This window comes from Trichosurus vulpecula, chromosome 3 (genome assembly GCF_011100635.1).
Source record: "Trichosurus vulpecula isolate mTriVul1 chromosome 3, mTriVul1.pri, whole genome shotgun sequence".
NCBI lineage: Eukaryota > Metazoa > Chordata > Mammalia > Diprotodontia > Phalangeridae > Trichosurus > Trichosurus vulpecula.
Genome location: NC_050575.1, coordinates 224,683,690 through 224,711,646, shown reverse-complemented (window position 1 = coordinate 224,711,646; position 27,957 = coordinate 224,683,690). Strand labels below are relative to the sequence as shown.

General features: G+C 38.1%; 1 protein-coding gene across 1 annotated transcript; it reads left to right on the top strand.

Moving 5' to 3' along the window:
• Positions 1-767: 767 nt before the first annotated feature.
• SULT6B1 (sulfotransferase family 6B member 1) lies at positions 768-22,372 on the top strand. Its single transcript, XM_036752968.1, has 7 exons — positions 768-966; positions 1,241-1,353; positions 8,081-8,170; positions 10,364-10,490; positions 16,124-16,218; positions 19,961-20,117; positions 22,226-22,372. The coding sequence occupies exons 1-7, from the start codon at positions 768-770 to the stop codon at positions 22,354-22,356; spliced, it is 912 nt and encodes a 303-aa protein (XP_036608863.1). The 3' UTR covers positions 22,357-22,372.
• The last annotated feature ends 5,585 nt before the right edge of the window (positions 22,373-27,957 follow it).

Genomic DNA, 27,957 nt, shown 5'->3' with positions numbered 1-27,957 from the left:
CATTTTTATGTACAAAGTGCTAAGTACTAGAGATCCAAAAAAGAGAAAAGCAAGACAGACCCTGCTCTCAAGGAGCTCACATTCTAATAGGAGGAGAAAACACAATATACGAGGTTTCTACTGCAAGTCAACGGCAAGACCCAGTGGTCCTTAAGGTTTAGTGGCAAATTAATTAATTTTTTGGTGTCATTTCCATTGATAAAGCCCTATATCTTTTTAATGTTGAACTATTTAATAGTGCTAAGGATCTTCATTCTGAAAGATATACCTATCTCCTCCTGTTTCCAGTAAGTCATTCCTATAAAAAGAATGAGAGAGAGAGAGAGAGAGAAAAAGAGAGAGAGAGAGAGAGAGAGAAGCAGTTGAGCAAAATCAACCAATATATCAATTAGTTCAGACAGTCTATGTAATGTTCTACCTCCATAGTCTCTTTTTCTACGAAGTAGGGAAGGAAAGACATCTTTGCAATTCCTTTCTGGAGCCAAGTATGGCTTAATGACAGATTTACACCTGAGTAATGGATTCTGGCCTTTAGAATGGATTAGTTTTCAATGCTTTCCTTGGTCTTTCAAGCACCTGTATTTTGCTTTTTTTGTTTGTTTGTTTTTCTCATGGGAGGGTGGGCAGGAAGAGGTGAAAGAAATTATGTTTCTCATGAGTACAGGAGAAGCCCCAGGATTTTCCTTTACTCCACCCACTAAGAGTTTAGTTAAAAGGTACCACTTCTGTTGAATAACAGCAGGGCAGTTTCACATCAGGAAGCTAACATGGCCCAGAACTCCAAAGTTATTGAATACATTGATGAAGCCTTGGAAAAATCTAGAGAAACTGCCCTTTCTCACCTCCTTTTCTCTTATCAAGGAATCACTTACCCAATCACCATATGCACTGCAGAAACTTTCCAAGCACTGGACCACTTTGAAGCTAGAAGAGAGGACATAGTGCTGGCATCTTATCCCAAGTGTGGTAAATATAACTCATTTGATACAACCACCCCAAAACCCAGTCTGTGAATTTTGATATATTAAATAATGCATCATAAAACAAGCTAGCTAACAAATTATTGTTTGTAATTCTGTGTCAGTGTACAAGTGGGATATTTGTCAGAAGGAAATATACTACAATTTTATTTCTATTAAGAAGATTAATTTTCAGTAGGGTGATTTTTATGTACATACTATGTTTGGGCATTTTTCTCTATGTGTTTCCAACTAATTTTCTTTTGCTTACTCTGTTATAGGATCAAACTGGCTTCTCCAGATATTTAGTGAATTAATATGTGCCATCTCCCCCCAAAAGTATGAACATCCAGAATTTCCAGTTCTTGAATGTGGAGATCCAGAAAAATATCAGGTTAGTATCTTAGCTCTGAAATTATAGAAGGATTAACATAGGAAAGGAATCTTTCCATCCATTTGGTAAGTCCTAGTTCAGTAAGTAAGAGCATCTAAATTAGAAAGATAAATATTAATGATTAGCTGAACCATGGTTAAAGGGTCTAAAACGCAGAAGAGAAAGTCATGAGTAGTACAGAATGCAGTTCTAAGATCCAGAACTCATCACTGTCATTTTACACCAGTGGTCCTAAACCATTTCCTAATGAGAAGCTACATTTGATATAATCAAAATGCTATTCTTTCTGAGGAAAGATGTGATACTTCTCTTCCCTTTGTGATCCCACTCCAGCATCAGGTTGGTTTGTAGGTGAACCACACAAACCTCATAATTAATTTGTAAATTACGGACACTTTATGGGATACAGAAGGCTATTCAGTAAATATGCATGTCTTTTAAATATTTTATTTAACAGAGGGCTATACTGTCCATATTCTGGTTCCAACAGTATTTGACATGGTACCCTTTTAATCCAGAAACTTGCTATCTGGGGAATCAAATTTGATATAAGAGGTTTCCTTGGAGAGGGAACATTAAAGATTAAAGATCTGGGGTACATTGGTCTTAAGGAATTCTCCCAGAATCATGTAACTGTTTCCCTAAGATTTTCATGAGTTTCATAGTATGTCAAGCTGGAGAGATCATCCAGTCCAAATTGCTCATTTGAAAGATGAGGAAACTGAGTCTTAAAGAAATCAAGTGACTCACTCAAAGTGATTCTGGTAGTAAGCAGTGAAAGGGTGATTTGGACCATAGTGGTGGTCAGACTAGCTGATCAATGTTTATATTCAAAGTATGAGATATAGCAAGTAACTTTTTAAGAATCGTCATGAAGCAAGGCTTATTTGGAGGATGTGTAGGAGCAGGTAAATTCAAAGCCTTCTGGAGTATATCCACTTTGGGCTAGGTGTCTAAGTACTGCACCTCTGGGTTTTTTTTCCACCAAGGTCAGTTCCAGTCTACCCTTGGCTAGATAGATAGAAAAAACATTTGTTAAGCACTTACTATCTGCAAGGCATTGGGCCAGGCACTGGGAATACAAATACAAACTGAAACAACCCCTGTCTTCAAGAAGCTAATATTCTAATGGGGGAAGAAGATGCATAAAGAGGAACTTGGAAAAGAGAACATTGTAGAGGAAGTGACCTTAAGTCCTGTGCCCCAGCAAGAGAAGGCAAAAGCTGAGAGCTTAGGGTGGAATCCAAATTACTGGTGAGGAGGAGGTGATAAGGATGAATTTGATGTCAACAGTACTCTCTATCTGCCATCACCGTGAACAACAAAATATATAAAGGGATAGAAGGCTAGCAAAGTGATCTTTACATTGAAGTAATAACCAGGTTATTTGAGGAGTTATGACTCCATATGTGGAGCAAACAAGTCATCAGGATTGTAACTTTTGGTAGCTAACTGTGGTAATGTCAAGAATTGGGCTCCATGGATGGGAAGCAAGAGTAATCTTTAGGTTCAAAGGAATTGGGATATTGTCCCTGGGAAAAGGCCTGTTCAAGCAGTTTAATAAAAATTTTCCTGTTGAGTTAAATGTATTTCCACAGTCAACTTTCTCTGTGTGTGTTCTACTCTTCTTTGATCAGTTCACATAAAAGTAAGGTTCAAGTGTTGCCAACTCCCCCCATCCCTTCCTCCTCATTCGTATAGTTCTCTCTCTCTCTCTCTCTCTCTTTCTCTTTCTCTCTCTGTATATGTGTGTGTGTGTGTGTGTGTGTGTGTGTGTGTGTGTGTACCATGATTATATAATTTCATCATCCTACTTTTCCCCCTTGTGTGCTTTTCCCACCCCTCCCCCGCCTTCCTTTCTTTTCTTAAGATCCTCAAAACATAACAAAACCATCTTCAGAATCTCTGCCATAATGAATTCCCTCTATGACCCTTGATGACATGAAAGCTCCCAGGAGAAATTTGTATCATCTTTTCCTATTACAATTTAAATATTTTATCCTTGTTTAATCTCTCCTTGTTGTTTCCTCATACTTACAGTCTTATATTTCTCATGGCTTCTGTGTTTATATTTCGAACTTTTTACTCATTTCTGGTGTTTTCATTAGGAATGCTTGGAAGCTCCTTTTAAATTGAGTAAGGATTGTACCATTCTTTGTATTTATATCCCCAGTACCTAACACTGTGCTTGGTACATGGTAGGCATTTAATAAATGCTTGTTGATTTACTGATCAAATCAGTGACTTCCAAAAACTGATAATAAAGCATGCTTCCAACCTTTTAAGAGAAATACAATAGATTAGAGGTATAGAGTGAGACATATGTTCTCAAACATGGTAACTGAGGATTTATTTTGCTTGGTTATGTTTGTCACAGAGAATTTTTTTTGTTTTGTTTTAAGGGGAAAGGGAATTAGAAGTGAAAGACACTAGTGATAATGATGACCAAAAAAAAAGATTTTTTTTTGGTGATCTGATAGTTTTCATTCCTATTGATCCAATAGCTAAATTATGTAAGGACTGAGACTGTGATGGTGTGTGGTTAAACCTTAAAGAACTTTATCCATGTCTGTCAGCTTTTTCTGTTATTGTTTTGTGTTTTTTCCTTTCCTGGGATGAGGGGAGGGTGACTATTTCTGTAGTTGTTAATGTGTTATAAACTATGTGTTTAATCCTAAGGAATTCTCCGGTTGTATAGGGGCATGTAAACAAGGGATGATCACACCTCCCCCCCCCACATGAGGCTAGAACTAGAGGTAAGGGAAGAGTGACTAGATGGTGCTTCTTTTGGGGATACTAAGATAAGCCCATGAAATATAGCACCCCTTACAAACAACGCAGCATCTGGGTTTTTTTTTCTCCAGAAAAGAGGATGTCTATAACATAAGTATGTAAAATTGGGGTGAGTGTACGGTGATCATAAGAAATTGTTGCATGATGTCTGAATGCAGACCAAAGCATACTATTTTTCATGGTTTTGTTTTGTTTTGTTTTTTTAGTCTGTGTCTTCTTTCACAGCATGATTAATATGGAAATGTGTTTCATATGATTGCACATGTATAACATATCAATTTGCTTACCATATCAGGGAAGGAGGAGAGGAAAGAGAAAGAGAGAGAATCTGGAACTCAAAATTTTAAAAAATGAATGTTTAATATTATTTTTACATGTAATTGGGGGGAAACATAACATTATTCAAAAAAAGAAGAGATTATTGCCACCAACAATAGAGATGAATCAAGGTAGATCATCAGTCAACAAATACTTATTAAGCACTTATTGTGTGCCAGGCACTGTGTTAAATCCTTTTGATATCTTTTTAAAAAGCAGTACCTACCTTCAAGGAGATTACATTCTAATGAAGAAGACAGTATGTACATAAATAGATATATACAGAATACATGCAGAATAGATAGAAGTTAACCTCAAAGTAAAGGAAAGAAAGGAAAGAAAGAAAGAAGGAAGGAAGGAAGAAATTTCTACTATATTTCTGTTAAGAGATTGGAAGCATGCTTTATCATCAGTTTTTTGAAGTCATTGAATTAATCAGTAAATTAACAAGCATTTATTAAGTGCCTACTATGTACCAGGCACAGTGTCAGGTGCTGGGTATACAAATACAAAGAATGATACAATCTCTACTCAACTTAAAAGGAGCTTCCTAGCATTCCTAGTTATTAAGTGTCTAGTATGCTCTAGGCGCTGTATTAAGTGCTTTGCAAAAATTATCTCATTTGATCCTCAGAATAACCTTGGAAGATAGGTCCCATTATTATCCCCATTTTACAGTTGAGGAAACTGAGGTAAACATAGGTTAAGAGACTTGCCCAGGGCCAAACAATTGAGGAAACTGAGGTAGACAAAGACTAAGTGACTCGCCCAGGATCCTACAGCTATTAAGTGTCTGAGGCTGGATTTGAATTCAGGTCCCATGGTTGACACCAGGCTCCATGTCTTATCCATTGCATACCCTAAATGACTTTAGTTAGTAATAACTTCCCTAGACTTCCCTTTCCTCTTCTGTAAAATGATGGAGTTGGACTAGATGGCCTCAAAGGTCCCTTCTAACTCTACACCTATGATTCCATTATAATAACAGTTAATGTGCATATAGCTCTTTAAAATATGTTAAGATACACACGCATATATATAATATCTCATCCCAAACTAATTGTGTGAGGAAGATGCATATGTGTATTATTATAGAAGAGTAAACTGAGGCTGAATTGCTGTGATTTGCCACATAGCTACTGTATAGGAGCCAGAGAGGAATTCTTGCATTCTTTCCTCTACATTCGTCTTCTCAGTCATTCAAGTTCCCAGAAAATGGCTTCTTCAGCTTTTCCCCACTTCAAGATTATATTACTTACATTGGAAACTGTTTTTTCTACTCCCCAAACTGTTTCCAAGACTGAAACTGTTATCATAAAGGCTGAAATGACTCCAGGCCACTTCCAAATTTTAGGATTACTTACTTTCCTGTTTCAAAACTATAACCTCCCAAGACTGTCAAAGAAACTCATTTTAAGAAACATTTCAAATTTAGCATTATAGTTCTCCCTTGATTTATATCCACAAATATTGTATTCAGTGCACTGACAGAAACAAAAATCTAGGTCAAAACTAGCCAAGACTATAATTGTTTTGCTGTGCCTGTGGAAGCTCAAATACATATTTATGTCTTCATTATTTTTTGCCTGTATTATCTTTCACTGTCTACATTATTCATAGTAACCAATGGATAGGTTCCTTTTCCCCCTCCCCCCATTTTTTAACAGATATTCAAGGCTGTTAGGAACAAAGGGTCTTTTTGCTTTGGCTAAATAATACCTCTTATTAGATATTATCTAACTTACCTTTTTAACTGGCCTGTCTTTGAAAGGAGGAGTGTATATTTGTTAAGCACGCAGTGCACAGATCACATGGGGGAATGTTGCTGTAATGCAATGCTTCCAGCCCTACTTCCCTCCCCCCATTCCGATGTGTTCTCCACAATTAATGCTTTTTGCAAAGGGATATTTACTTCATATGGCTGCTAGGTGGCACAGTGGATAGAGTGCCAAGCCGGAAGTCAAGAAGACTTATTTCCCTGAGTTCAAATCTGACCTCAGATACTGCCTGTGTGACCCTGGGCAAGTTATTTAACCCTGTTTGCCTTCATTTTCTTATCTGTAAAATGAATTGGAGAAGGAAACAACAAACTACTCCAATATCTTTGCTAAGAAAATCCCAAATGGGGTCATGAAGAGTTGGACATGACTGAACATTTACTTCATATGTAGCAAGAGCAGAAGTTACAAGGCATTTCCTCCTAACACTTGAGGGCACAGTTTTCTCTATACCATTTCTGCCCCTAGGAAGAGTAGGATCAAAATTAATATATTATCTACATAGCATTTATCCCACCAAATTCTCTTCCAACTTCAGCATAGACAACGAATCAATTACTGTACTTTCCTCTAAATCTCTTAGGGCTATGACTGGTCAAATAGATCTTTGCTCCTCACTATCTGGCTTCTGGCACATCCAGGCATAGACTGCAAGACTTTTGGCATCCACTATTCAAAGCTTTTGAAGCTCACAAGGCCATTGTAGCCATTTCCAGTATTCCTTCACCTAAAGTAGGAAAGAAGAAAGGTAAAGAAGAATGTCTTGTGTTCATGGGCCATATATTGGTCCCAAAGGAGGAGGGCTTGAGGCCTTTCCTCATCTAAAGGCTTATAGCATGTATTTCTTTCCTGAACAGCATCTAGACGAGAAAGAACAAGACAAATAGCCTTACTAACCAGGTTTTCCTGGTTGGCGCATTTCAAATGAACCCCAGTTTCAATTCAGCAGCCAATCAATAATCTATCCCTTATCCACATGGTTAGTAGACCCAAACCAATTACAAAATGTTTGTGCTTGTTCCAAATCATGGAGCAAGGCCTTTCGTTACCTATCTTCATGATTTCCTGGAAGCAGGTTTCCCAGCCTCTTCCATGTGGGCCAGCCATAGGCAGAGCATGCTTTGCATGCTCTGAAGAAGAAGCTCCTTTGGTCAGACCCCCATTACATTTATATGAAAAGAGATCTATCATGAGCACAAAGTCTAGTGTGCTGTCAGCGATGGCATAGCTGTCTCCACAAATAGAATGTTAAGATCATTAGGAATGGAGACTGTTTCATTCTTTGCTTTTATATGCTAAGCATCTAAATCAGTGCCTAGCACATAGTAGATGATAAATAATTATTGTTGATAAGTTGTTTGATACCTAGAAATTTTGATTCAAACAAAAAAAATTTCAGAAAGGAAATCATTTTTGCCTCTTCTCATCCTAATAAGGCAGGAGTATAGAAGGGTTTTGAGGGCACAGGATGACAGAAGAAGGAACAGCTGGAAAGAGATAAGCAGCCTGAGAGACTACAAGGAAAAACAGCGTGAGATGGGCAGAGGGACTTAGTAAAGAATGAAAAGACTGAATGTAAAGCTAAAGCTGGGGCCGGAGTAACCCTAATTCACTGAAGAAAGATGGAGGTACTAAAATTCTAGTCAAACTATGGATGGGCAGTAGGAGATCCAATCCAACAATGGAGGAAAAGGTTAGGGAGGAGAGAGGAGAGGATAAGAGAGGAGTTTCCCAAAGAAGTATATAGGGTTGCTTTCCTACCCCAGGCTAAGGAATGAATACTCCCAACCTTGAACATATAGCAATCTTCCTTCACTTGTTTATTTTTATTTTTACAGAGGATGAAACGATTCCCATCTCCAAGGATTTTGGCAACTCATCTTCATTATGACAAACTGCCCAAGTCAATCTTCACAAACAAAGCCAAGGTGAGTGTCCACAGGATGCCCTTTCCACTGCCATTGAAATGCTTACAGTGCCCTTAGTTCATTTTCTCATCACAAAGTTTTATTGAAATAAATGTCAGCTACCCAATGGGGTTGGTTAGTCTCAGTTTTTCTTTTCTTTTTAAATATATTTTGCTAATACTTTTGGTCCTCATGTCACAGGAATTCCCCTTATCTTATTCCAGGATGAACCCTTCCTTATCACACTTATTTATGATAAAGAAAAATACCCAAAAGAGACCATATTCAACTATGTTGTTGGAAGAATTTCTAATTCTTTTACTCCAGTATTATTTGGGTTCAATATAGCTACCTTTAATTGTAAAGAAAGTCACATAGCAAAGCTGAGGCTTTCTTTAAGATGTGTTAAACCAACTGAGACTCCCAATTGTTCTTTAACAGACATAAGAAATTATAAAGTAATTTAAACCACTTGATGGTTGTAAAACCCAGATGACCCCCTTCTCTATGTTTATTAATAAATCCTCAACCAGTTCTTTATCTTTTGATTACAAAACTTCTTCCTCTCAGTTAACCCATTGAAAACTTTCCAAGTGTATCTTTGAAATACGCATCTCATAAACCTATCCTTGAAATGTAAATCTTACAAGTGTAAGGTAAAGTAATAAGGTAAACTTTATTTTTCATCTGGTGCAATTATGGATTCCTGTCTCCTTTTTGCTGTCTATAAATCCAAACATTGTATTCTTTTCCTTTGTCTCTGATGTAATTAGAAACTATAGAAGCTTTAGGAAATCTCTGTTCCTTGTTCAGAGATGATTGAGAAGCCCCAAATCTATGCTGAAACATATATAGTAAACCTTGGTTTTGCCTCCTAAATCTCAACATGAGTCCTCTGAAATTACATTTGGTTATTGCATTGATCAGAGATCTTAAATCTTTCAAAGTTGTTTGCCTTTACAATATTGTTATTGTATAAATCGTTCCCTTGGTTCTGCTTCCAGGTTTCTCTGAAATTATTCCCTTTATAATTTCTTACATCGTAACAGTATTCCATCACATATTACATACCATAATTTGTTCAGTCATTCCCCAGATTATGGACTGACTTCCAGTTCTTTGGCACCACAAAAAGAGCTGCTATAATTTTTTGGGGTGGTCGGGGCGGTGCAGATGTTTCTGCTTTCTTTGATCTGTTTGGGTGTATAGATCTGGTAGTGGTATTATTGGGTTAAAAAGTAAGCACAGTTTAGTAATTTTTGGGTAGAGTTCCAACAGAATGGCTGAACCATTTCAGATCTCCACCAAGAGTGTATTACTGTACTTTTTTTCCAAAGACCCTCCAACATGTGTCATTTTCCTTTTTTGTTAACTTTGCCAATATGATGGGTGTGAGGTGGAACTTTAGAATTGGCAAGACTGAAGACTCTTTCTACCTCCAAATCTCCATCCCACCAAGCCACTCAGGGGAAAATACAAATAAATAAGATGAAGTTCCTACTTACATGGAGCTTATGACCTAGTGAAAGATTTATTATTAATAAATGATAGGAATAATTAACCTCTCCCTTTACCACTTTTCCCTTTATTCTATATCTCTTTGCCTTTCCATTTCTTAGAGAAAAGACTAAGATAATGATTCTGATGTCTTATATTTGAATAGGGCTTTTCAGTTTACAAAGTGTTTTTATATACATTACTTATAGTTGAAGAAATTGAATAACTTGCTCAAAACCACATGTAGTTAGTAAATAGTGGAGCAAGGACTTAAACCCAGGTATTCTAACTTCAGTTTCCAGGACTCTTTCAACCATAGCATACTGCTTTATAGAAGAGAGAAAAAATATAAGAGAGCAGTCATTTATTAGGCACCTATGTGCTAAGCACTTTATAAATATCATCTCATTTGATCCTTACAACAACTACTGGAAGTAGGTGCAATAATCATCCTCATTTTACAGTTCAGGAAATGAGATTCAGTAGGTCCAAGTGATCTGTCCAAGGTCCTTAAGCATCAGAGACAAGCCCAAGTCCTCTGCTACAGAGCCAGTGTGTGCTCCATCAATCCATACAGCTGTTATCTCCACAGCAAGAGGTATTTTTTCTACTTGTTAATCAAATGTCAGGGTATAAAAGGAAATTGTTTACATTAGCTCTTTTGTTAATTGCATAAACATAAATCTAAAGTAGACTGAAGTCTTTTTTTCTTTGCAGATATTGGTGATGTTTAGAAATCCAAAAGATACAGCAACATCTTTTTTTCATTTCCACAATGATGTTCCTGATATTCCAAGCTATGGCTCTTGGGATGATTTCTTCAGCTATTTCATGAAAGGACAAGGTATAGTTACTTAAAGAAACATTGTCATTTCAGGTAAATACGAAAACAAGGCTTTTAATGGAATCTGTGGTCAGATAAATAGAATAGTATCGAAGAATCATATTGGTTTAATACTATAGAACACCTCTGAAGCCATTTGACAGAAAAGGAAACTGAATTCCCCAAAATTTAAGTAGATTATTCAAGATCAGTTATTTTATTGTTGTTGTTTGTCCTTCCTTCTCAAAGGGGACCAATGACATCAGGTGGGTGATGTCTTGACTTGCAAATGAATTGGATTTAAGTGAGGCAGAGCTGAACAAAGTTATTAGCCTCATTCTGTCCTCCAGAGTCATCGGAGTCCAATGGCAAGACATAAGTCAAGACAATTGGCGAAGGCCCAGCGGTTCTTTTATGTTGCTTGTTGTACCTTTGTCTCTGGGTTTTAAAATATCAAGTTATTAAGATTCATAATTGCCTTTGGTAACATGTTGAATCAGTCAACAAGCATTTTTAAGTGTCTACTATGTGCTAGACAGTGTGTTAGGGGGTAGTTATGCAAAGACAAAAATGAAACACTACCTGCCTTCAAGGAACTGGCATTCTATTGAAGTAAAATAACATACAAAAAGTACAAATATAAACAAAGTAAGTATAAGGCAAATATAAGGATCTGCCTATGGAAGAACTCTTACAAAAACACATTATGTACGCAGATTTACTAGAAAATGAGCAAATCAGGATAGAGGTGAGTTGTCCAAGTCTCTTCATCATCATCCTCATTATCCTTATCCTCATCCTCTTCATCCTCATCTCCATCTCATATTTAGCATAGCACTTTATTTAGTAAATCACCTTCTTCACAACTCTGTGAGGCTAGTAGTACAAGCATTATTACCCCATTCCATAGATAAGAACACTTGAGGCTTTCAGAGCTGCATCCATGATGACACTAGTAAATAAATAACTGAGGTGATTTGAATTCTGGTTTCTTCCTTGGAGGTCTTCAAGTAGACGGTGGACGACCAGATGTTTGATATGTTATATTGGATATTCCTTTTGTATATGAGTTGGACTATATAGACATTAAGGTCCCTTCTGACTCAAAAATTTTGATGTTGTGAAATTCTGTGTTTCTTGATTTAAAGTCATGTCCTGGAGGTATTATGCCACATCAAAAAGCCATATTTTATCTACTGCAGCATGTGATCGAACCCCCTGTCCTTTCTCTTGAGCAACTACAGGGAAATATGTGTGGGCTCAGAAAAGGGAGGTGCTGCCATTGGTGGCAGCCTATTTTCCTCACTGCTTATTCTCCTACATCTTGGCATTATACAGTCATTGAATATTGGTTCTAGAAGGGACTTCAGAGATAATTTCATCTATCTTCTCATTCTACAGTTTATGAATTTGAGGCCCATGGGTCAAGTCTAAGAAAAAGAAACTGCACTGAATATAGTGCCATACTAGCTGCTCAAGGAGATAAAATCTCATTTGGCCCTAGACAAATTTTTGCATTCTAGATTGTTTCAATTTTATTTCACTTGTCTGAGGGACCAATATATTTTAGGAACTAGAAGCTAAAAAATACTTCTAATGTATTTATTGTCACCTGAACCAGTAGTTCTCAAATTTTTCATCAGGTGATCTTTGCTTTTCCTGCAACTTATTTTGATGGAATAAAAAGGGGAGACATGGTTGTTGTTATTGAGATGGAGAAAACCCTAGCAATTTATTTTGTTCTCCCCAGAGAGTAATAGAGAGGGATAAAGAATGAAATGATAATAGAAATAAATCAGATGAAAAAATTAAAAGCAATTAAGGGTGAGGGGAGCTTATTGTAAGGGCTACTAATTTCTCAATATACATTGTTCTGTTTGCCTCAAGTCTCTCTCTCTCCATTCCATCCACCATGCAGCTGCCAATGTGATAATCCTAAAGTGTATGTCTAACCATATCACTCCCCTTCTCAAAAATCTCCTTGTTTCTTCTAAGAGAAGATATAAACTTCTCTTTTGGAATTTGGAGCCCCTCACAACCAGTTTCCAGACTACTTTTTCAGTGTTGTTGTTCAGTTATGGCTGACTCTTCATGACCCCATTTGGGGTTTTCTTGGCAAAGATACTGGAGTGATTTGCTATTTCCTTTTCCAGCTCATTTTACAGATGAGGAACTGAGGCAATCAGGGTTGTGTCTTTAGTAAGTGTGTGAGGCCAGATTTGAACTCAGGAAAATGAGTCTTCCTAACTCTAGGCCCAGTACTCTATCCACTACATCGCCTAGCTGCCCCATCTTTCCAATGCTATTACCCATTACTCTTCTTCACATTCTGTATGGTTCCCCCCCAAACTGTCCATCTCCAATCTCTGTACTATTGAATTTGAAGTCAGAGGACCTGAGTTCAAATCCCAGTTTTGCTAGTTACTGCTTATATGACTCTGGGCAAATCACTTAACCTCTCTAGGCCTCAGTAAAATGAGGGAACTGAATTAGATGACCTCTAGGCTCCCTTCCAACTATAAGTATATGATCCTATGTGAACAATTTACATTCTTTTTTTCTTGAATAATATTTTATTTCTCCCAATTACATGTAAAAACAATTTTTAATATTCATTTTAAAAAATTTTGAATTCTAGATTCTCTCTCTTTCCTTCCCTCTCCTCCCCCTTCCCTGAGATAGTAAGCAATTTGATATAGGTTATATGTGTGCAATCATGTAAAACATATTTCCATATTAATCATGTTATAAAAGAAAACACAGACCAACACCCCACCACCACCACCATCAAAAGAATGAAGTGAAAAATAGAGTGCTTCAGTCTTCATTCAGACTCTTTCAGTTCTTTCTCTGGAGATGGTAGCATTTTTCATCATGAGTCCTTTGGAACTGTCTTGATCATTGTATTGCTGAGAAAGGTTGAAACAGTAAGGCAATAAACACAACATCAACGATAATAGTGATTATGCCTATGTAGTTCTGTATCGCAAAGTATGAGAGACTCTCCATAAAGAAGGTCAAAAAAGTATAACATTTATTCAGACACCAGAAAATCATATCCCATAACCAAATGTTCAGCTCCCACAGCCAGTCAGCCCACTTTATCATAACAGCAAGGAACTTAAAACATCATATCACAGCCTGGAAACTCATCATCCCAAAACCTTTCCAACCCCCTGCTGGGGTCCTCCCAAAACAAACTCACAGTACAGCTAAGTCATCCTGTTCAGTTCTAACAATCATGAGGGCAGCCACTAGCAACCACTAGCAGCCATATTGTCTTTCTCTCTCTCTCAGCATTTTCTGTGAAATAACTTCCTTTTCCTGTCAGGAAGCTCTTCCTACCATGTAACTTAGGCTTCTTGTGACATAAGCTGGTCACATGGCCTATTAATGGGTGGGGAAGATCTTCAAATCAAAATTGCTAATGCACAGGTAATTCACTCACAGTTGATCATCATATAGTATTGTTGTTACTGTGTACCTTGTTCTCCTGGTTCTGCTCATTTCACTTTGCATCAGTGCAGAACAATTGACATTTTAAAGTACTATATGACCATACATAATATTAAATAAACACCACCTAATGACCAAAACTTCATGGTTGCCACAAGACCATATTAAAAGCCTTTTTAGGGTTGGGGGTGTGTAGCCAGAATGGACTTTGTTTTCTTTGAATGACTCAGCTTGCCTCGTTGAGCTTCCCTGGATGCTGGGGCTTGCTCTTCCGGGGCAGGACCAGAGCTTCCTGTGTGATGAGTCGTGGGGCTGGCTGAGGGGAAGTGTGTTAACGTGGTCTACGCTAGGGGGAAGGGCCAAGTCAAGAACCAATCGGCCCTGGTTGTTCAGGCGGCGTTTGATGATGTCAAAAACTCTATAAGAGGGGAGAGGACAGCTTGAAGATCCTCTTTTCCTTTTCCGGTTGGAGCCAGAGACACCTACAGCCGAAGCTGAGCTGCCGGTAGCAGAGCTGACTAGAGGCTAGTGGGTAATCTTCTTACCATAGAGGGGAAGCATGTATACGATTTTGCCTTATACCATCTCACTTCTCTGTGGCCTTCTGGTTACCCTTGTAAGGCGGACTTATTGGGCCTGGAAGCTTTTGATGAAAATATCAAAATGGGGACGCTGGTTTGTGGGCTTGTTACTGTGGAGTGTAAATACATGCTTTAGTTCTCCTGCCTTCTGCCTAGAGAATTCCTTATATCCTGCGGTTCTGGACCTTTTAGGCACATATGAGATTCTCTTTGAAATCATAAATTCTGCCTTCCTAATATAGGGTGGCAAGACCAGAACTGTGATTTCATTGGTTTAGGGAAGTCATAGTGAGGAGATTCTATCAATGGATATGGGCACCTTCTCTTCAAGTTGTAGTTTTAAAGAGTTTCTTAAGTCACTGAGAGGTTAAGTACCTTGACTGAGATTACACAGCAAGTATGTTCCAGAGATGGAACTTGAACCCAGGTCTTCCTATGTCTAGGACCTGTTTTCTACCATTAGAGCATATTGCCTCTATGCTCTAAGTCTTTTAAATTTGGCAGGACCTGCTAGATTATGTTATGGTTTAGTCTTCAAGCATTCATGCTGTGATAAGATACTGAAATAGGACTTGAGTGAGGCTGTATATGTATGTACTAAAGACTTATTCCTTATTTTATGTTACTCCCTTTTACTTATGTTCTAGCCCAATTAGACCACTAGCTGTTCCCCAGTCTTGATGTTTCAAGTCTTGCTTTTGTATGGAATGCACCCCTTCCTTATCACCATCTCTCAGAATCCTGAACTCCTTTTAAGGATCAACTCAGCTGCAACCTTCTTCATGAAACCTTACCTGATCCCCTGCTGTTAGTTATGCCATTCCTTTTCAAAGTGGCTTTTTTTTGGTCAATATATTGTATTTCCCCGCCCCCAGTTGAATGCAAGCTTCTGGAAGGCAGGAGCTATCTCATTTCTGTCCATGAATCCCCAATACATAGGACAATGTTTGGTGTTACGGACCAAGTTAGAGCCGAGCCCTGCCCTCCTTGGACCTCCATGCCCAGGGCCTGCTGAGATAAACTCAGGGCTCTGAGATATGGGTGGAGCCAGGAGGAGGGGTCTCGCCTTTGTTGCCTCCCTAGCAATTCCAGGTCTTTGCCCGGACCTGCTTGAGCACATGGAACTTCCAGCTCTCTGTCTGGGCTTGCCAGAGCACATGGAACTTCCGGTTCTTTGCCTGGACTGCCTGACTGCAGGGAGCTTCAGGTTAGCTCGGGAAGAGAAGGGGAGGAGAGTAGGCGGAGTTGGGGCGGTCCTAGTACCCAGGTGTCTTGATTTTACCTGTTTTTCACCCACGTAACCAAAGAATGTACCTACTTCACTAAAGATATAAAAATGCTGCTTGCTGAAATAATAAACGGAGTCATTCACCATCCTTCGGCTCCCGCACCATACATTGTCTGCAAGATCAGGCCCTTTGCTAGGCAAAGGCCCGGGTGTGGGGGGCTAACAACAGACCCCCACGAGTTGGTTGCGAGGCCGGGAACTCGCAACAGTTTGGCATATAGTAAATTTTTAACAAATGTTTGTTGAATTTAATTTGTAACATAGCCCTCCATTTCATTGACCTCATGTATTGAAATGTCTTGTAATGTGTTTTTGGTCTGTTTTGTTAGTTTCTTGGGGAAGCTACTTTGACTATGCAGTCAACTGGAACAAACACCTTGATGATGAAAACATTATGTTTATACTATATGAAGACCTGAGAGAGGTGAGAAGTCCAGGTTGTTGATGTTTTGGAGTAAAATGTATTTTAAGTCACATAGGAATTTGGAGACATTTTGGCTGAATCATACTTAAAAACTTTTACTTGAAGCAGCAAACAACTTTCATGTAACATAAATGTATAGTGAAGTGAGTTGTCCAATGTGGCTAGGGCACTGAGAGTATGGAGGCAAGTAACATTAAATAAAACTGAAATGGTAGAGTAGTACCTTAAATGATAGAAAAAGGCACTTGAATTTTGTAAGGTATGCAATAGAGAGCTATGGAAGATTTTTTTTTTTTAGCAGAGGAGTGATATGATCTCTATATGACAGATCTGTATGTAAATTTTTTTCTGGCAGGGGAATAAAAGGGAAGGAAGGAAATAAACATTTATGTAGCACCTAATATGTTTCAGGCACTATACTGAGTGATTCACAAAATATCTCATTTGATCCTCACAACAACCCTAGGAGGCAGGTGCCGTTACTATATCTGTTTTACATGTTGGGAAGCTGAGGCAAATAGAGGTGTGTGTGTTTTTTAAGTGACTTGGGATACATAGTTAGTAAATGTCTATAGACTGATTTGAACTCAAGTCCTCCTGACTCTAAGCCCGGTACTCTATTCAGTACTAACCACAGAGAAATTGGATTTCTTATCTTTGAAGTATCTTGAACTGTTTATTACTCAGAACATGACTCAGTAGTCCCACATGCTTCATTTTTGCCATGATAAAGGTGAAATGTTCAACTTTCCATCAGAAGACAAAAGCAGGGTGATCCCTCTCCTTGGTGAGAGTAAAATGTCTTACCTTGTTTAGAGGCAAATTCCTATTTTTGAATATTCATGCCTTGCTTTTTTTTCCAGTAAAGTTATACAACAATCACTTGCTTGGCAGGTGAATCTTGGTCTCTGATTGTGAATGAGTGTACTTTCCAGACTGAAGGTGACTAACAGAGAGAGAATATCTGTGCTTAACGTACCCCAGATGCTTGGCTGTAGATTGCAAAGCTAAAGAAATGTATAGTGAACCTCTAACTTACACAGTTAGAGCTGGGAGACTGAATGATAACTTTAGGGAGAGAAATCAGTAAAATTATTTTAAAATAGATTTTTGGAAATTACCTGCCTTGTCAAGTCTTTCCCATCTCTAATCTATCCTACACATAACTGCACCCCAAATCACTGTGGCTCTCACTGATTGGCCAATTCTAGGTCCCAGGCCAAGCCCTACTTGGTTATTGTTCAGGCCCTTATTGGTTCAGAATGAATGTAACTAGCAATTGTTTCTGTTTTGGCCAGAAACCTTGAGGGTCTTTCCCTCTCAAACTTTTTTTTTTTTAAAGAGGCCATTCTTTGTTTCATCTCTTGCTAAGCCTTAATCACTGAATAGGTTTTGCCTCAGTCAAACTGAGGAAAGACCAAGGTTCTCCACTGTATCCTGGGCCATCTTCAGTTGTCCTGATCTATATCTGGCCACTGGACCCAGATGGCTCTGGAGGTGAAAGTGAGGCTTATGACTTTGCACAGCCCTGTCTCTGTAAAATCCAGTTCAATTGCATGTCATGGCATCAGCCTTCCTGATGTCATGGTCCTCTTGGAGAATGAAGGACAAAAAGCAGCAGCAGCAAAATTGATATTCCTAAAGCATATAGGTGCATACATTTAGAGCTAGGAGGGATCTAAGAGGTCATCTAGTTCTACCGTCTCATTTTACAGATGGAGAAAACAACTTGCCCAAAGTCACACTGGTGGTAAGCAGCAGATGAATTTAAAAGAAGGAGATATTAGGATTGGCAACTATAATGTCACTGGGGGGACCTTAGAGAGGTAGTAGAAGCCAGACTGCTGGAGGTTGAGAAATCAGTGAACATTGAAGGGTAAAAATTGGAAGCAGACAATTTTTTTTCAACAAATTTAGTAGTGAAAGGGAGTAGAGAGATGGGGTGGTGGTGACTTAGTGGACTAGAAGGGTCAAAGTAGGATTTTGGGGAGGGAGGTTTTAGATTTGGGTAGACCCATGAAAATGGGAAGGAGACAATGGCAAGAGAATTGTAAAAGGTACAGGATAGAGAAGGGGATGACTGCAGGAGCAAATTCCTGAAGAAGATAACAGCAACATAAGTTTAGAATGGCAAGAGACCATAAAGCCCATTGAGCACAACTCCTTTATTTAATTTTTTATTTTAAAAATGTTTTATTGATGCCTTTTGTTTTAATATCTCAGACATTTCCCACCCATTCTTCCCTTGTGATAAAGAGAAAGAATCAAGGAAAAAGAATATAACTCAGAAAACTTGTCTAGAAATGTATGCAATATTCTGTTCTTATAGTTCCCCACCTCTGTGATGTGAAGGGAGAAGCATATTTTATTATCTCTTTTTCAAGATCAATCAATCAAGAATTTATTAAGCACTATTATGTGCCAAGCACTGTGCTAGGCATTGGGGAGAATGTGGGGGGGGGCCCATTACTCAGAGGTCAGCTCCCTTTTGGTGAAGTTTTCATTTGCATTGTTATAGTCATTATGTATATTATCTTTGTTTTGCTTTACATACATTAATATTAATTGTGACAAAGAGGCTCAAGAGATAGTTTCTGGGTAATTTAATCATTTTATTAATAAGACCAGCTGGTTATTAATAAAAGGATGGTTATTTGGTTGTCTGTCTTAGACCAAAGACAATCATGGCAGTGGGGCTCAAAGTTTTCATACTCTTTTCAGTTGACCTCATACCATCCTTGGACAGACCACTCCCAGCCTTGGGCTATCGGGACAAAAGGATCTGTCTGCACCCATGCTTGAGTAGAACACAATGGGCTTCCCCACTTTAGACCAAATTCTGTGTAAGGCTGGGTCTTCAATATAAGCAAAGTTAATGCAATCTCATTATCAGTAATATCCTTCAAAAGACTGAACTTCAGCACTTTGGAAGAAAGGGGAGAGCTCTAAATCTCCCTAAGATATTGGTTGTTAATAGGCATTTCTCACAAAATCTTCCAAAGTTTCTCTGAATTCCTCATATTTGCCATTTTTAAAATTTCACAATAATATTCTATTACATTTCTGCACTGTAGTTTTTTTCATCTATTTTCTATTCAATGGTTATTAACTTTGTTTCCAATTCTTTAGGACCATAAAGAGTGCTACTATGAATACTTTATTATATACTGGATTTTTAAGTATGACTTTGATTTCCTTTGGGGAACGTCCTCACTTTATAAACGAGGAAACTGAGATACAGTGAAGTTAAGTGACTTGTCCAAGCCGTACATGTTGCTACAGGAATTTGAACTCAGGAAATCTGACTTTAAACCTAGTGCATTGGATCTCCTCTTTTCAATGAAATAGGAAGCTATCAGGTCATCCTCCTTAAGTGTCTGGGGAGTTCAAGAGAAGGTTGTAAAGAGGGGAGAAGAAAAGGTCTGAAACAATCCATGTAAGACAGGAGTTCCCAAGCTTTGGGACATATATGCCTCTGGACTCTGAGAAGTGGTATGGAGAATGCTTGGGAAATAACTATATTATCCTATTGAAATTAATTATTTTATTTATGTGCATATGCATGGCTAGCATTACTACTTATTTTTATATTGAATTGGAGGTATGGGAAGATTTACTGAAAGCCAGGGTGTAATGGGACCAAAAAAGCTTGGTAAACCCTCCTATAGGGAATAAGATAAAAATCCATAAGGGTGGAAAAGAAGGAAGTGTTAAAGGTTACTCTACAAAATTTTGTTTTCAGAATCTAACTGCAGGAGTGAAACAAATGGCAGAATTCTTTGGATTCTCTCTGACGGGGGAGCAGATTCAGACTATTTCAGATCGGACCACCTTTGAAGCAATGAGAGCAAAGTCTCAGGAAACACATGGTCCAATTGGGCCATTCCTTTTTCGAAAAGGTAAAGTTGCATTAGTGTCAGGAATTTTGAATTGCTAAATTTCTTTAAAGAATTACCTAGTGTCTAAAGGGAATTTGAAGTGTTCCCTTACCATCTTCATTATTATGTAAAGAAAATTAAAAGTAGCATAATTATGGTAGAGAAGGGAAAGGACTGCTCAATATGAAATCAGGCTTGGTTTATTTCTGGCTTTGCTATTGATCAATTTCATTAGTTAAAAATAGACCTTAATAAAACTTTCTGTTTTTCTGTTTATGGTTCCAGTTACTAATAGTATACAAGGAATATCTTAGTCTGGTAGATTTTGAACTGGAAGGGCCTTTGGAAGTTATCTAGTTTAAACTCCTCATATTTTCAGATGAAGAAACAATATCAGAGAGATGAAATTACTTACCCCATTGTCACATGGGTAGGGAAATGGCATAGGCAGCATTCAAGCCCATTTTCACTAATTCCAATCCACCCTCAACCTCACTGCACTTCTTTCTGGTTAAGAGACCAGATCAAGCTGCTGAGGGATTCTTATGAACAGAAAATTCCAAAGGTAAAGTAAACTTGTATTTTCAATTTAAATCTTTCAAAGATTCAAAAATTTAAGAAAAGAGTACTCTTTTTGAATTTTAAAACTATTTGGGATGAGGAGAGGGAAGCGCCTTACTTATTATTACTTAACTGGTTTAAAGTGTTAAGTGGTCCAGGAATATTTACATTTCATATAGAGCTTTAGATAGAGTGTCACATACCAAAAACCTGTTAGAGGAGAAGGAATATGTGGGACAATGACCACCAGAATCAAAAGTTTAGGAGTCTGAGTCTGAGATCAGAAAAGGTTTTTATTCTTTCTCGTGAGAAAGGTCACAGCCCTCATGGCTCAAGCAGTGTCAGCCAGGGAGTACAAGATGCGGAAGCTCACAGGCTTCCTTTGTCCTAATACTAACCCCACCTCTAACTCCTGTCCTGCCTCACCATTGGCTGGTGAGGGGAGTTCACAATCTTTTTACTAATGTCTAAACAACGCAAAGCAAATTTAATCCTTCATTGCCATAATTATTCATAATTAATCTGTACCCTATCAGAGGACTGTGTTTTACAAAACTTCATTAGGCATTTTCTTCTACCAAATTTGGAAGTGCCCAATTAGAAGAGATACAGTCATAGGTGCAAGTAGGAAGTGTTCCCTCAACACAATTGCTACAGCTGGCTAATGTAAAGTTCCAGAGACACTTGTCACTAGTCATGTCTGCACAGGTAGTACAGGTCAAAAGACCAGCAAAAATTTTACAAGCTCTCCGTCAATGGGGGCATTAACCTGTCCAGTGGCCATGGAGCTTGTCTCCCCAGAAAGCAAATATTCCTCTGTGGAGAAGCAAGGTGTTGAGATGGAGAGAGTAGTCCATAGAGGACTAGCCAGCATAAATGGGATGGCAAAAATCTCTGAGGAAGTCATGTTGGGGAGGGGGACTCTTGCAAAGATGGCATGTAGTAGGAAATGAGAGTTGCCCTGTGGGTGTGAGTGGCATACCCGACAATCTTGGATTCCACCTTCCCCTGCAATGAGTTTCCCAGTGTAACTAGGGAGTTATCCTCCCACTTGTGGAGCCTAAGAGTGCTTTAGCAGGGAGGAGTTGGAAAAAGATTAACATTATCATTGTCAGTTCAGAGGGAAATGATTCCAAGAGAGAGAGAAAAGGCAGCTTCTCTGGAGGGAATTAAAGCTGGTTCTGGCAAGGCCAAACCATATAACACCACCATTTCCCTCTTAAACCTTGTATTCCTTATAAGAGAATCTGCAGTGGCACTGTGATCTTTGTGACCTTGGAATAAATTCCGGAAAAAAAACAAATAAACTCTAGAGTGATTTTTTTTTTTGGCCACAAAAGGGAAGTTATCTGGTCATTTTGGTTTTTCCTGCAATTAATGTCACTGATTTTACCCAGAAAATAATACTGCTGATTGATTGTATATAGCATTCCTCTTCCTTTTTTGTATCTTTTCTCACATATCCAAAGTGAAAGCATTTGCTCCAAATAAGAGTAAAATCCAGGAATTGCTATGTGTAAGAAGGAACACACTAACTAATGTCTGGTCCTATTGCTTGTGTTTTCTAGGTGAAGTTGGAGACTGGAAAAATATGTTCAGTGAAACTCAGAGTAAGAAAATGGATGAAAAATTCAATGAGTGTTTAGCAGGCACTCCACTGGGAGTGAAATTGAAGTATGATGTACATTGTAAGGCTTAACTTTAGATAAATTGGTTGGATCCGATGAATTTTTTTCTTTTCTTTTTAAAGTTGTAAAGGATGAACCCAAACTGAAATTTGTAAATGTTATTGAGAAAGTGGACATTTCAGATATACTTTGTACTCTTTTGTACTATTATAATTAGGTAAAAAACCTTCTGGCTGTCTTGGGCTTGTAATCATGAAATACCTTGGTGAGATCGTTATAATTTAGAATTTGGTCATTTTTTTTCAAGTTCAGAAATTTGGTTTTAGCACTTTACCCAATGATGATCAGGCTCTGTAGGATTGACTCATTTTAACTAAATTCATAAGATACTGATGTGATATCAGTGTATTAATCTATAACAGAAGCTATACCTGCTTCAAAGATCAGAGTAACTTCTTCCTGATATCAGTAAGAATGGCCTACATTTTACTTAACAGTTTCAAATCCTACCAATCTAACCCAACAAGCATTTAATAAAAAACAATTCCTGCCCTCAAGGACCTTACATTACAGATTAGTATACAAATAATACCATGAGGAAAGAGAAAGTATAAATGATTTAGGGGATTAGGAAAGGTTTCTTCTAGGGGATGGCATATGGATTGGTTTTAAAGGAAGCCAAAGATTCTAAAATGCAAAGCTGAGGAAAGAGTATATTCTGCACAAGAGGGATAACCTTTACTAAGATACAAAGATGAGAGATAGAATGTATGTCATCTCCTCCTCAACAATTACCTTGCTGTGGCCCTTCTTCTTCCTTCCCACTCCTTCCTCCAGTTCTAGAACCATGAACTATGATCAAATCACTCTGCTCCTGAGTGGGACATGTCAATCTAATACTCTATGGCCTCACTCCCCATCCTAGAAACTTTCAGAATCAGAGTGCTCCTTCCTAGCTATCACTACTTTTTGTGCATTATCTTCCCCTCCTTATCCCTCCCAAGAATACACACTTGAGAGGAGAGACTATTTTTAATTTTGTGTTTGTGTCTCTAAACCTTAGCACATAGTAAGCAGATGAAGATGTCCAGAGAGTAGGCTAGAGGACAGGAGAGAGAGAGAATAGAGGTATATATAGAGAGAAAGAGAGCTGGCATCAGCCACATAGAGATGACAATTGAATCTGTAAGTGCTGATGAGATCAATGAAATAGAGGCCATAGAAGAAGGCATAAGAGGGTACCCTGAGATATACCCATAAGCAGGGAGAAGTAAATGAATGACAGTTTAGTATAAGAGAACCTGAGGGAAGGAGAACCAGGTTGGAGAAAAGATAAGTGTCACAAAAACCCTCAGAGGAAAGAGTATCCAGGAAAACAGAGTAGTCAGCAATGCCAAATGCTATAGAGATGTCAGGAAGAATGAAGACTGAAAAAACCCATGAGATCCCATTGACCTTGAGGGTTGCAGTTTCAGTTGAATTGTAAGGTCAGGAGCCTGATTGCAAATTGTTGAAAAGTGAATGGGAGGAGAAAAAGTAGAGGTAACAAGGTAGAGTATTTTATTTTCTGTTAAGGGAAGGAAGAAGAATGAATACTTAGGGGATGGCAAGGTCAAGTAAATGTTTTTTAAGGATAGGAGAAATCTGGGTACATACATAGGCAGCAGGGAAGGAGCCAGTAGGTAGAGCAAGACAGAAAATTAGAGAAAGAGTAGGTGATTGAGTGGCAAGCTCTCTGAGCAAACAGGAGTAGAATCAAAACATTAACCTTGATGGAGAGTTAGCGAACATGTTCATCAGAGACTGCAGGAAAGGACGTGTGTGTGTGTGTGTGTGTGTGTGTGCGCGATTTCAAGAGGACTGGAGATGTAGAATGAGGGATGAGAGGTAGCTCATAGCAGATGACCTCTGTTTTCTCAGTAAGGTAAAGTAGGAGTAGAGGTCTTGAGCAGACCCAAGATGGCAGAGAAGAGGCAAGCGACTTGCCTGAGTTCTCCCCCAAGCCCTCCAAACACCTTTAAAAAAAATGCCATAAAACAACTCCTGAAGCAGCAGAACCCACAAAAGGACAGGTGAAATAATTTTCAAGCCAAAGACAACTTAGAAGGTCAACAGGAAAGGTCTGTTGTACCTGAGTGAGAGTGAAGCACAGTCCAGCACAGGCCATGCCAGCACAAACCAGGCCCCAGAAAACCAGGAGCAGGCCTTGGGAGCCACTGAATCAGTAGTGGCAGTAGCTGCTTCCAGAGCTCTTAGCCCACAGACCTTTAGAAGGCCTCACGAAATAGCTGGACCTAACACAACTGATCCTAGAGTAGTGTCTGGCTCATGGTAAGCAATTGATACGTGCTTGTTGACTGACTGTCTGATGCTAGTATTATCTGATCTTCTCTTGGATCTTTCTGTCCTGAGATGGATGCAGCCTAATGAATAGAACATTGTTCTTAGAGTCAAGAACACTTAGGTATAAATCCCCCCCAGATAGTTACTAGCTTTGTGATCCTTGGAAAATCATTTAACTTCTCTCAGCTTCAGTGTCCTCATCAGTAAAATGGAAATAATAATTCCTGTAACACTGACCTTACAGAATTGTGGTGAAGAGCAAATGGGATGATATCTGTAAAGCACTTTGCAAACCTTAATGAACTATGTAAATGCCAGTTATTGTTATGAGCCTCTTCTATTCGATTGTTTGTTTGTAGTATATTATTCTCATTGGCCTCCCTTAAACTGTTCTATTTTACATTTTGTAAAGCAATGGATTCCAACTTTGTGCCCTTTTTAGGCTATGGAATTTTTGCTGGACCAGTGAGATCGTAGAATCTGATGGAAGTCCAAATCTGGGGAGTTTCATAGGAAGAAAATAATTGTTTTCCCTTTGATTTTCTTAGTTTTATAATAGAACCATACCTGCACCCCTAATTGAGCCAAAGCAATTAGTGCTACATAGAATAAAGCTACAATTCTTAGAGATAGAAACACCGTGTAACACACTCATCATTCTTATTGCTCAATAGCTACTGGTTATTGTTCCTCTTTCTAAAAGTGAAACTTTTATGTAACTTCAAAAAAAATAATAGCATGATCAGTATTTCTAAATGAATAGAAATAACCATGGCATTCAATAAATCAATCAACAAATCAATTAATTGATTGCTTTTAATCAGCACTTACTAAATCACCATGAGGAGTATAAAGAAGTATAAAGCATAATCTCTGCTCTCTAGGAATTTCCAACTTAGGTGGGGAGATAAAACATACATACATAAAAAAGACAACTATAACACAAATTAAACTGGAAGAACAATATACAAACCCAGGAACTACATGAACACAATTACAAAACACTTTTCACACAAATAAAGTCAGATCTAAATTAATGGAAAAAACATCAGTTGCTTGTGGTTAGGCTGAGCTAATATAATAAAAATGGCAATTTTACCTAAATTAATTTACTCATTTAGTGCTATGCCAATCAAACTACCAAAAGTTATTTTATAGAGCTAGATAAAATAATAACAAAATTCATCTGAGGGAATACCATACATACTCAATTGGGTATCTTACCCCACAGGAAAGAAGGAGGAAGAAGATAAAAAAAGGGGGGATGATAGAAGGGAGGGCAGATGGGGGTGGAGGTAATCAAAAACAAACACTTTCAAAAAGGTACAGGGTCAAGGGAGAAAATTCAATAAAGGGGGACAGGTTAGGAAGAAGCAAAATATAGTTAGTCTTTCACAGCATGAGTATTGTGGAAGGGTTATACGTAATGATACGCATGTGGCCTATGGTGAATTGCTTGACTTCTTAGGGAGGGTGGGTGGGAAGGGAAGAGGGGAGAGAATTTGGAACTCAAAGTTTTAAAAATAGATGTTCAAAAACAAAAAAAAAAGTTTTTCCATGGAACTAGAAAATAAGATACACAGGCAATTGGGTGTAGAAATTTATCTTGCCCTACAAGAAAGGAAGGGAAAAGGGGATGGGAGGGGAGTGGGGTGACAGAAGGGAGGGCTGACTGGGGAACAGGGCAACCAGAATATAGGCCATCTTGGAGTGGGGGGGAGGGTAGAAATGGGGAGAAAATTTGTAATTGAAACTCTTGTGAAAATCAATGCTGAAAACGAAATATATTAAATTTAAAAAAATTTAAAAAAACCAAATTCATCTGGAAGAATAAAAGATCCAGAATATCAAGGGAATTGATGAAAAGAAATGCTGGGGAAGGAGGCCTAGCCATACCAGATATTAAACTGTATTATAAAGCAGCAATCATCAAAATTACTTGGTGCTGGCTAAGAAATAGAGTGGTGGATCAGTGGAATAAGTTAGGTACACAAGATGCAGTAGTCAATGAATATAGCAATCTACTCTTTGATAAACCCAAAGAGTCAAGCTTCTGGGATAAGAACTCACTATTTCACAAAAACTGCTGGGAAAATGAAAATAGAAAATAGTATGGCAGAAACTGGGCATAGACCAATATTTCACTTCATATACCAAAATAAAGTCAAAATGGGTTCATGACAGATATAAAGGCTGATACTATAAGCAATTTGGGAGAGAAGGAAATAATTTATTTGTCAGACTTATGGAGAAAGTAAGAATTTATGACTAAACAAGATATTGAATGTTACAAAATGCAAAATGAATAATTTTGATTACATTAAATAGAAGAGTTTTTGTACAAACAAAGCCAATGCAACCAAGATTAGGAAGGAAACAGAAAACTAGGAAAGAATTTTTACAACCAGTGTCTCTGGCCTCATTTCTAAAATATATAGAGAACTGTGTCAAATTTATAAGAATACAAGTCATTCCCCAATTGATAAATGGTCAAACGATATGAACAGGTAGTTTTCAGAGGAAGAAACTAAAGCTATCTATAGTCATATGAGAAAATACTTTAAATCACTATTGATTAGAGAAATGAAAATCAAAACAATTCTCAGATACCACATCTCTCCTGTCAGATTGGCTAACATGTCAAAACAGGAAAATGATAAATGCTGGAGAAGATGTGGGCAAATTGGAACACTATTGCATTGTTGGTGGAGTTGTGAACTGATCCAATTATTCTGGAGAGCAATTTGGAGCTATGCCCAAAGGGCTATACCTTTTGACCCAGCAATACCACTTCTAGGGTTGTATCCCAAAGAGATCATACAAGAGGGAAAAGGACCCGTATGTACAAAAATATTTATAGCAACCCTTTTTGTGGTGGCAAAGAATTGGAAATCAAGGAGATGCCCATCAATTGGGGAATGGCTAAACAAATTGTGGTATATGAATGTAATGGAATACTATTGGGCTCTAAGAAATGAGGAGCAGATGGACTTCCTAAGAACCTGCAGAGTCTTATATGATCTGATGATGAGTGAAGGGAGCAGAACCAGGACAACATTGTATACAACCACAGACACATTGTTTCTGTGATGAGTAACTTTGATAGACTTGGCTCTTCTCAACGTGGCAAGGTTCTAAGACAGCTCCAAAAGACACATGATCCACATCCAGAGAAAGAATTATGGAATCTGAATGCAGATTGAAGCAAACTATTTGCTCTCTTCTTAAAAATTTTATTTTTGGTTTTGTTACATCTTTCTCATGGTTCATTTCGTTGGTTATAATTCTTCTGTACAATTTGATTATTGGGAAGAGAAATTTAATGTGAA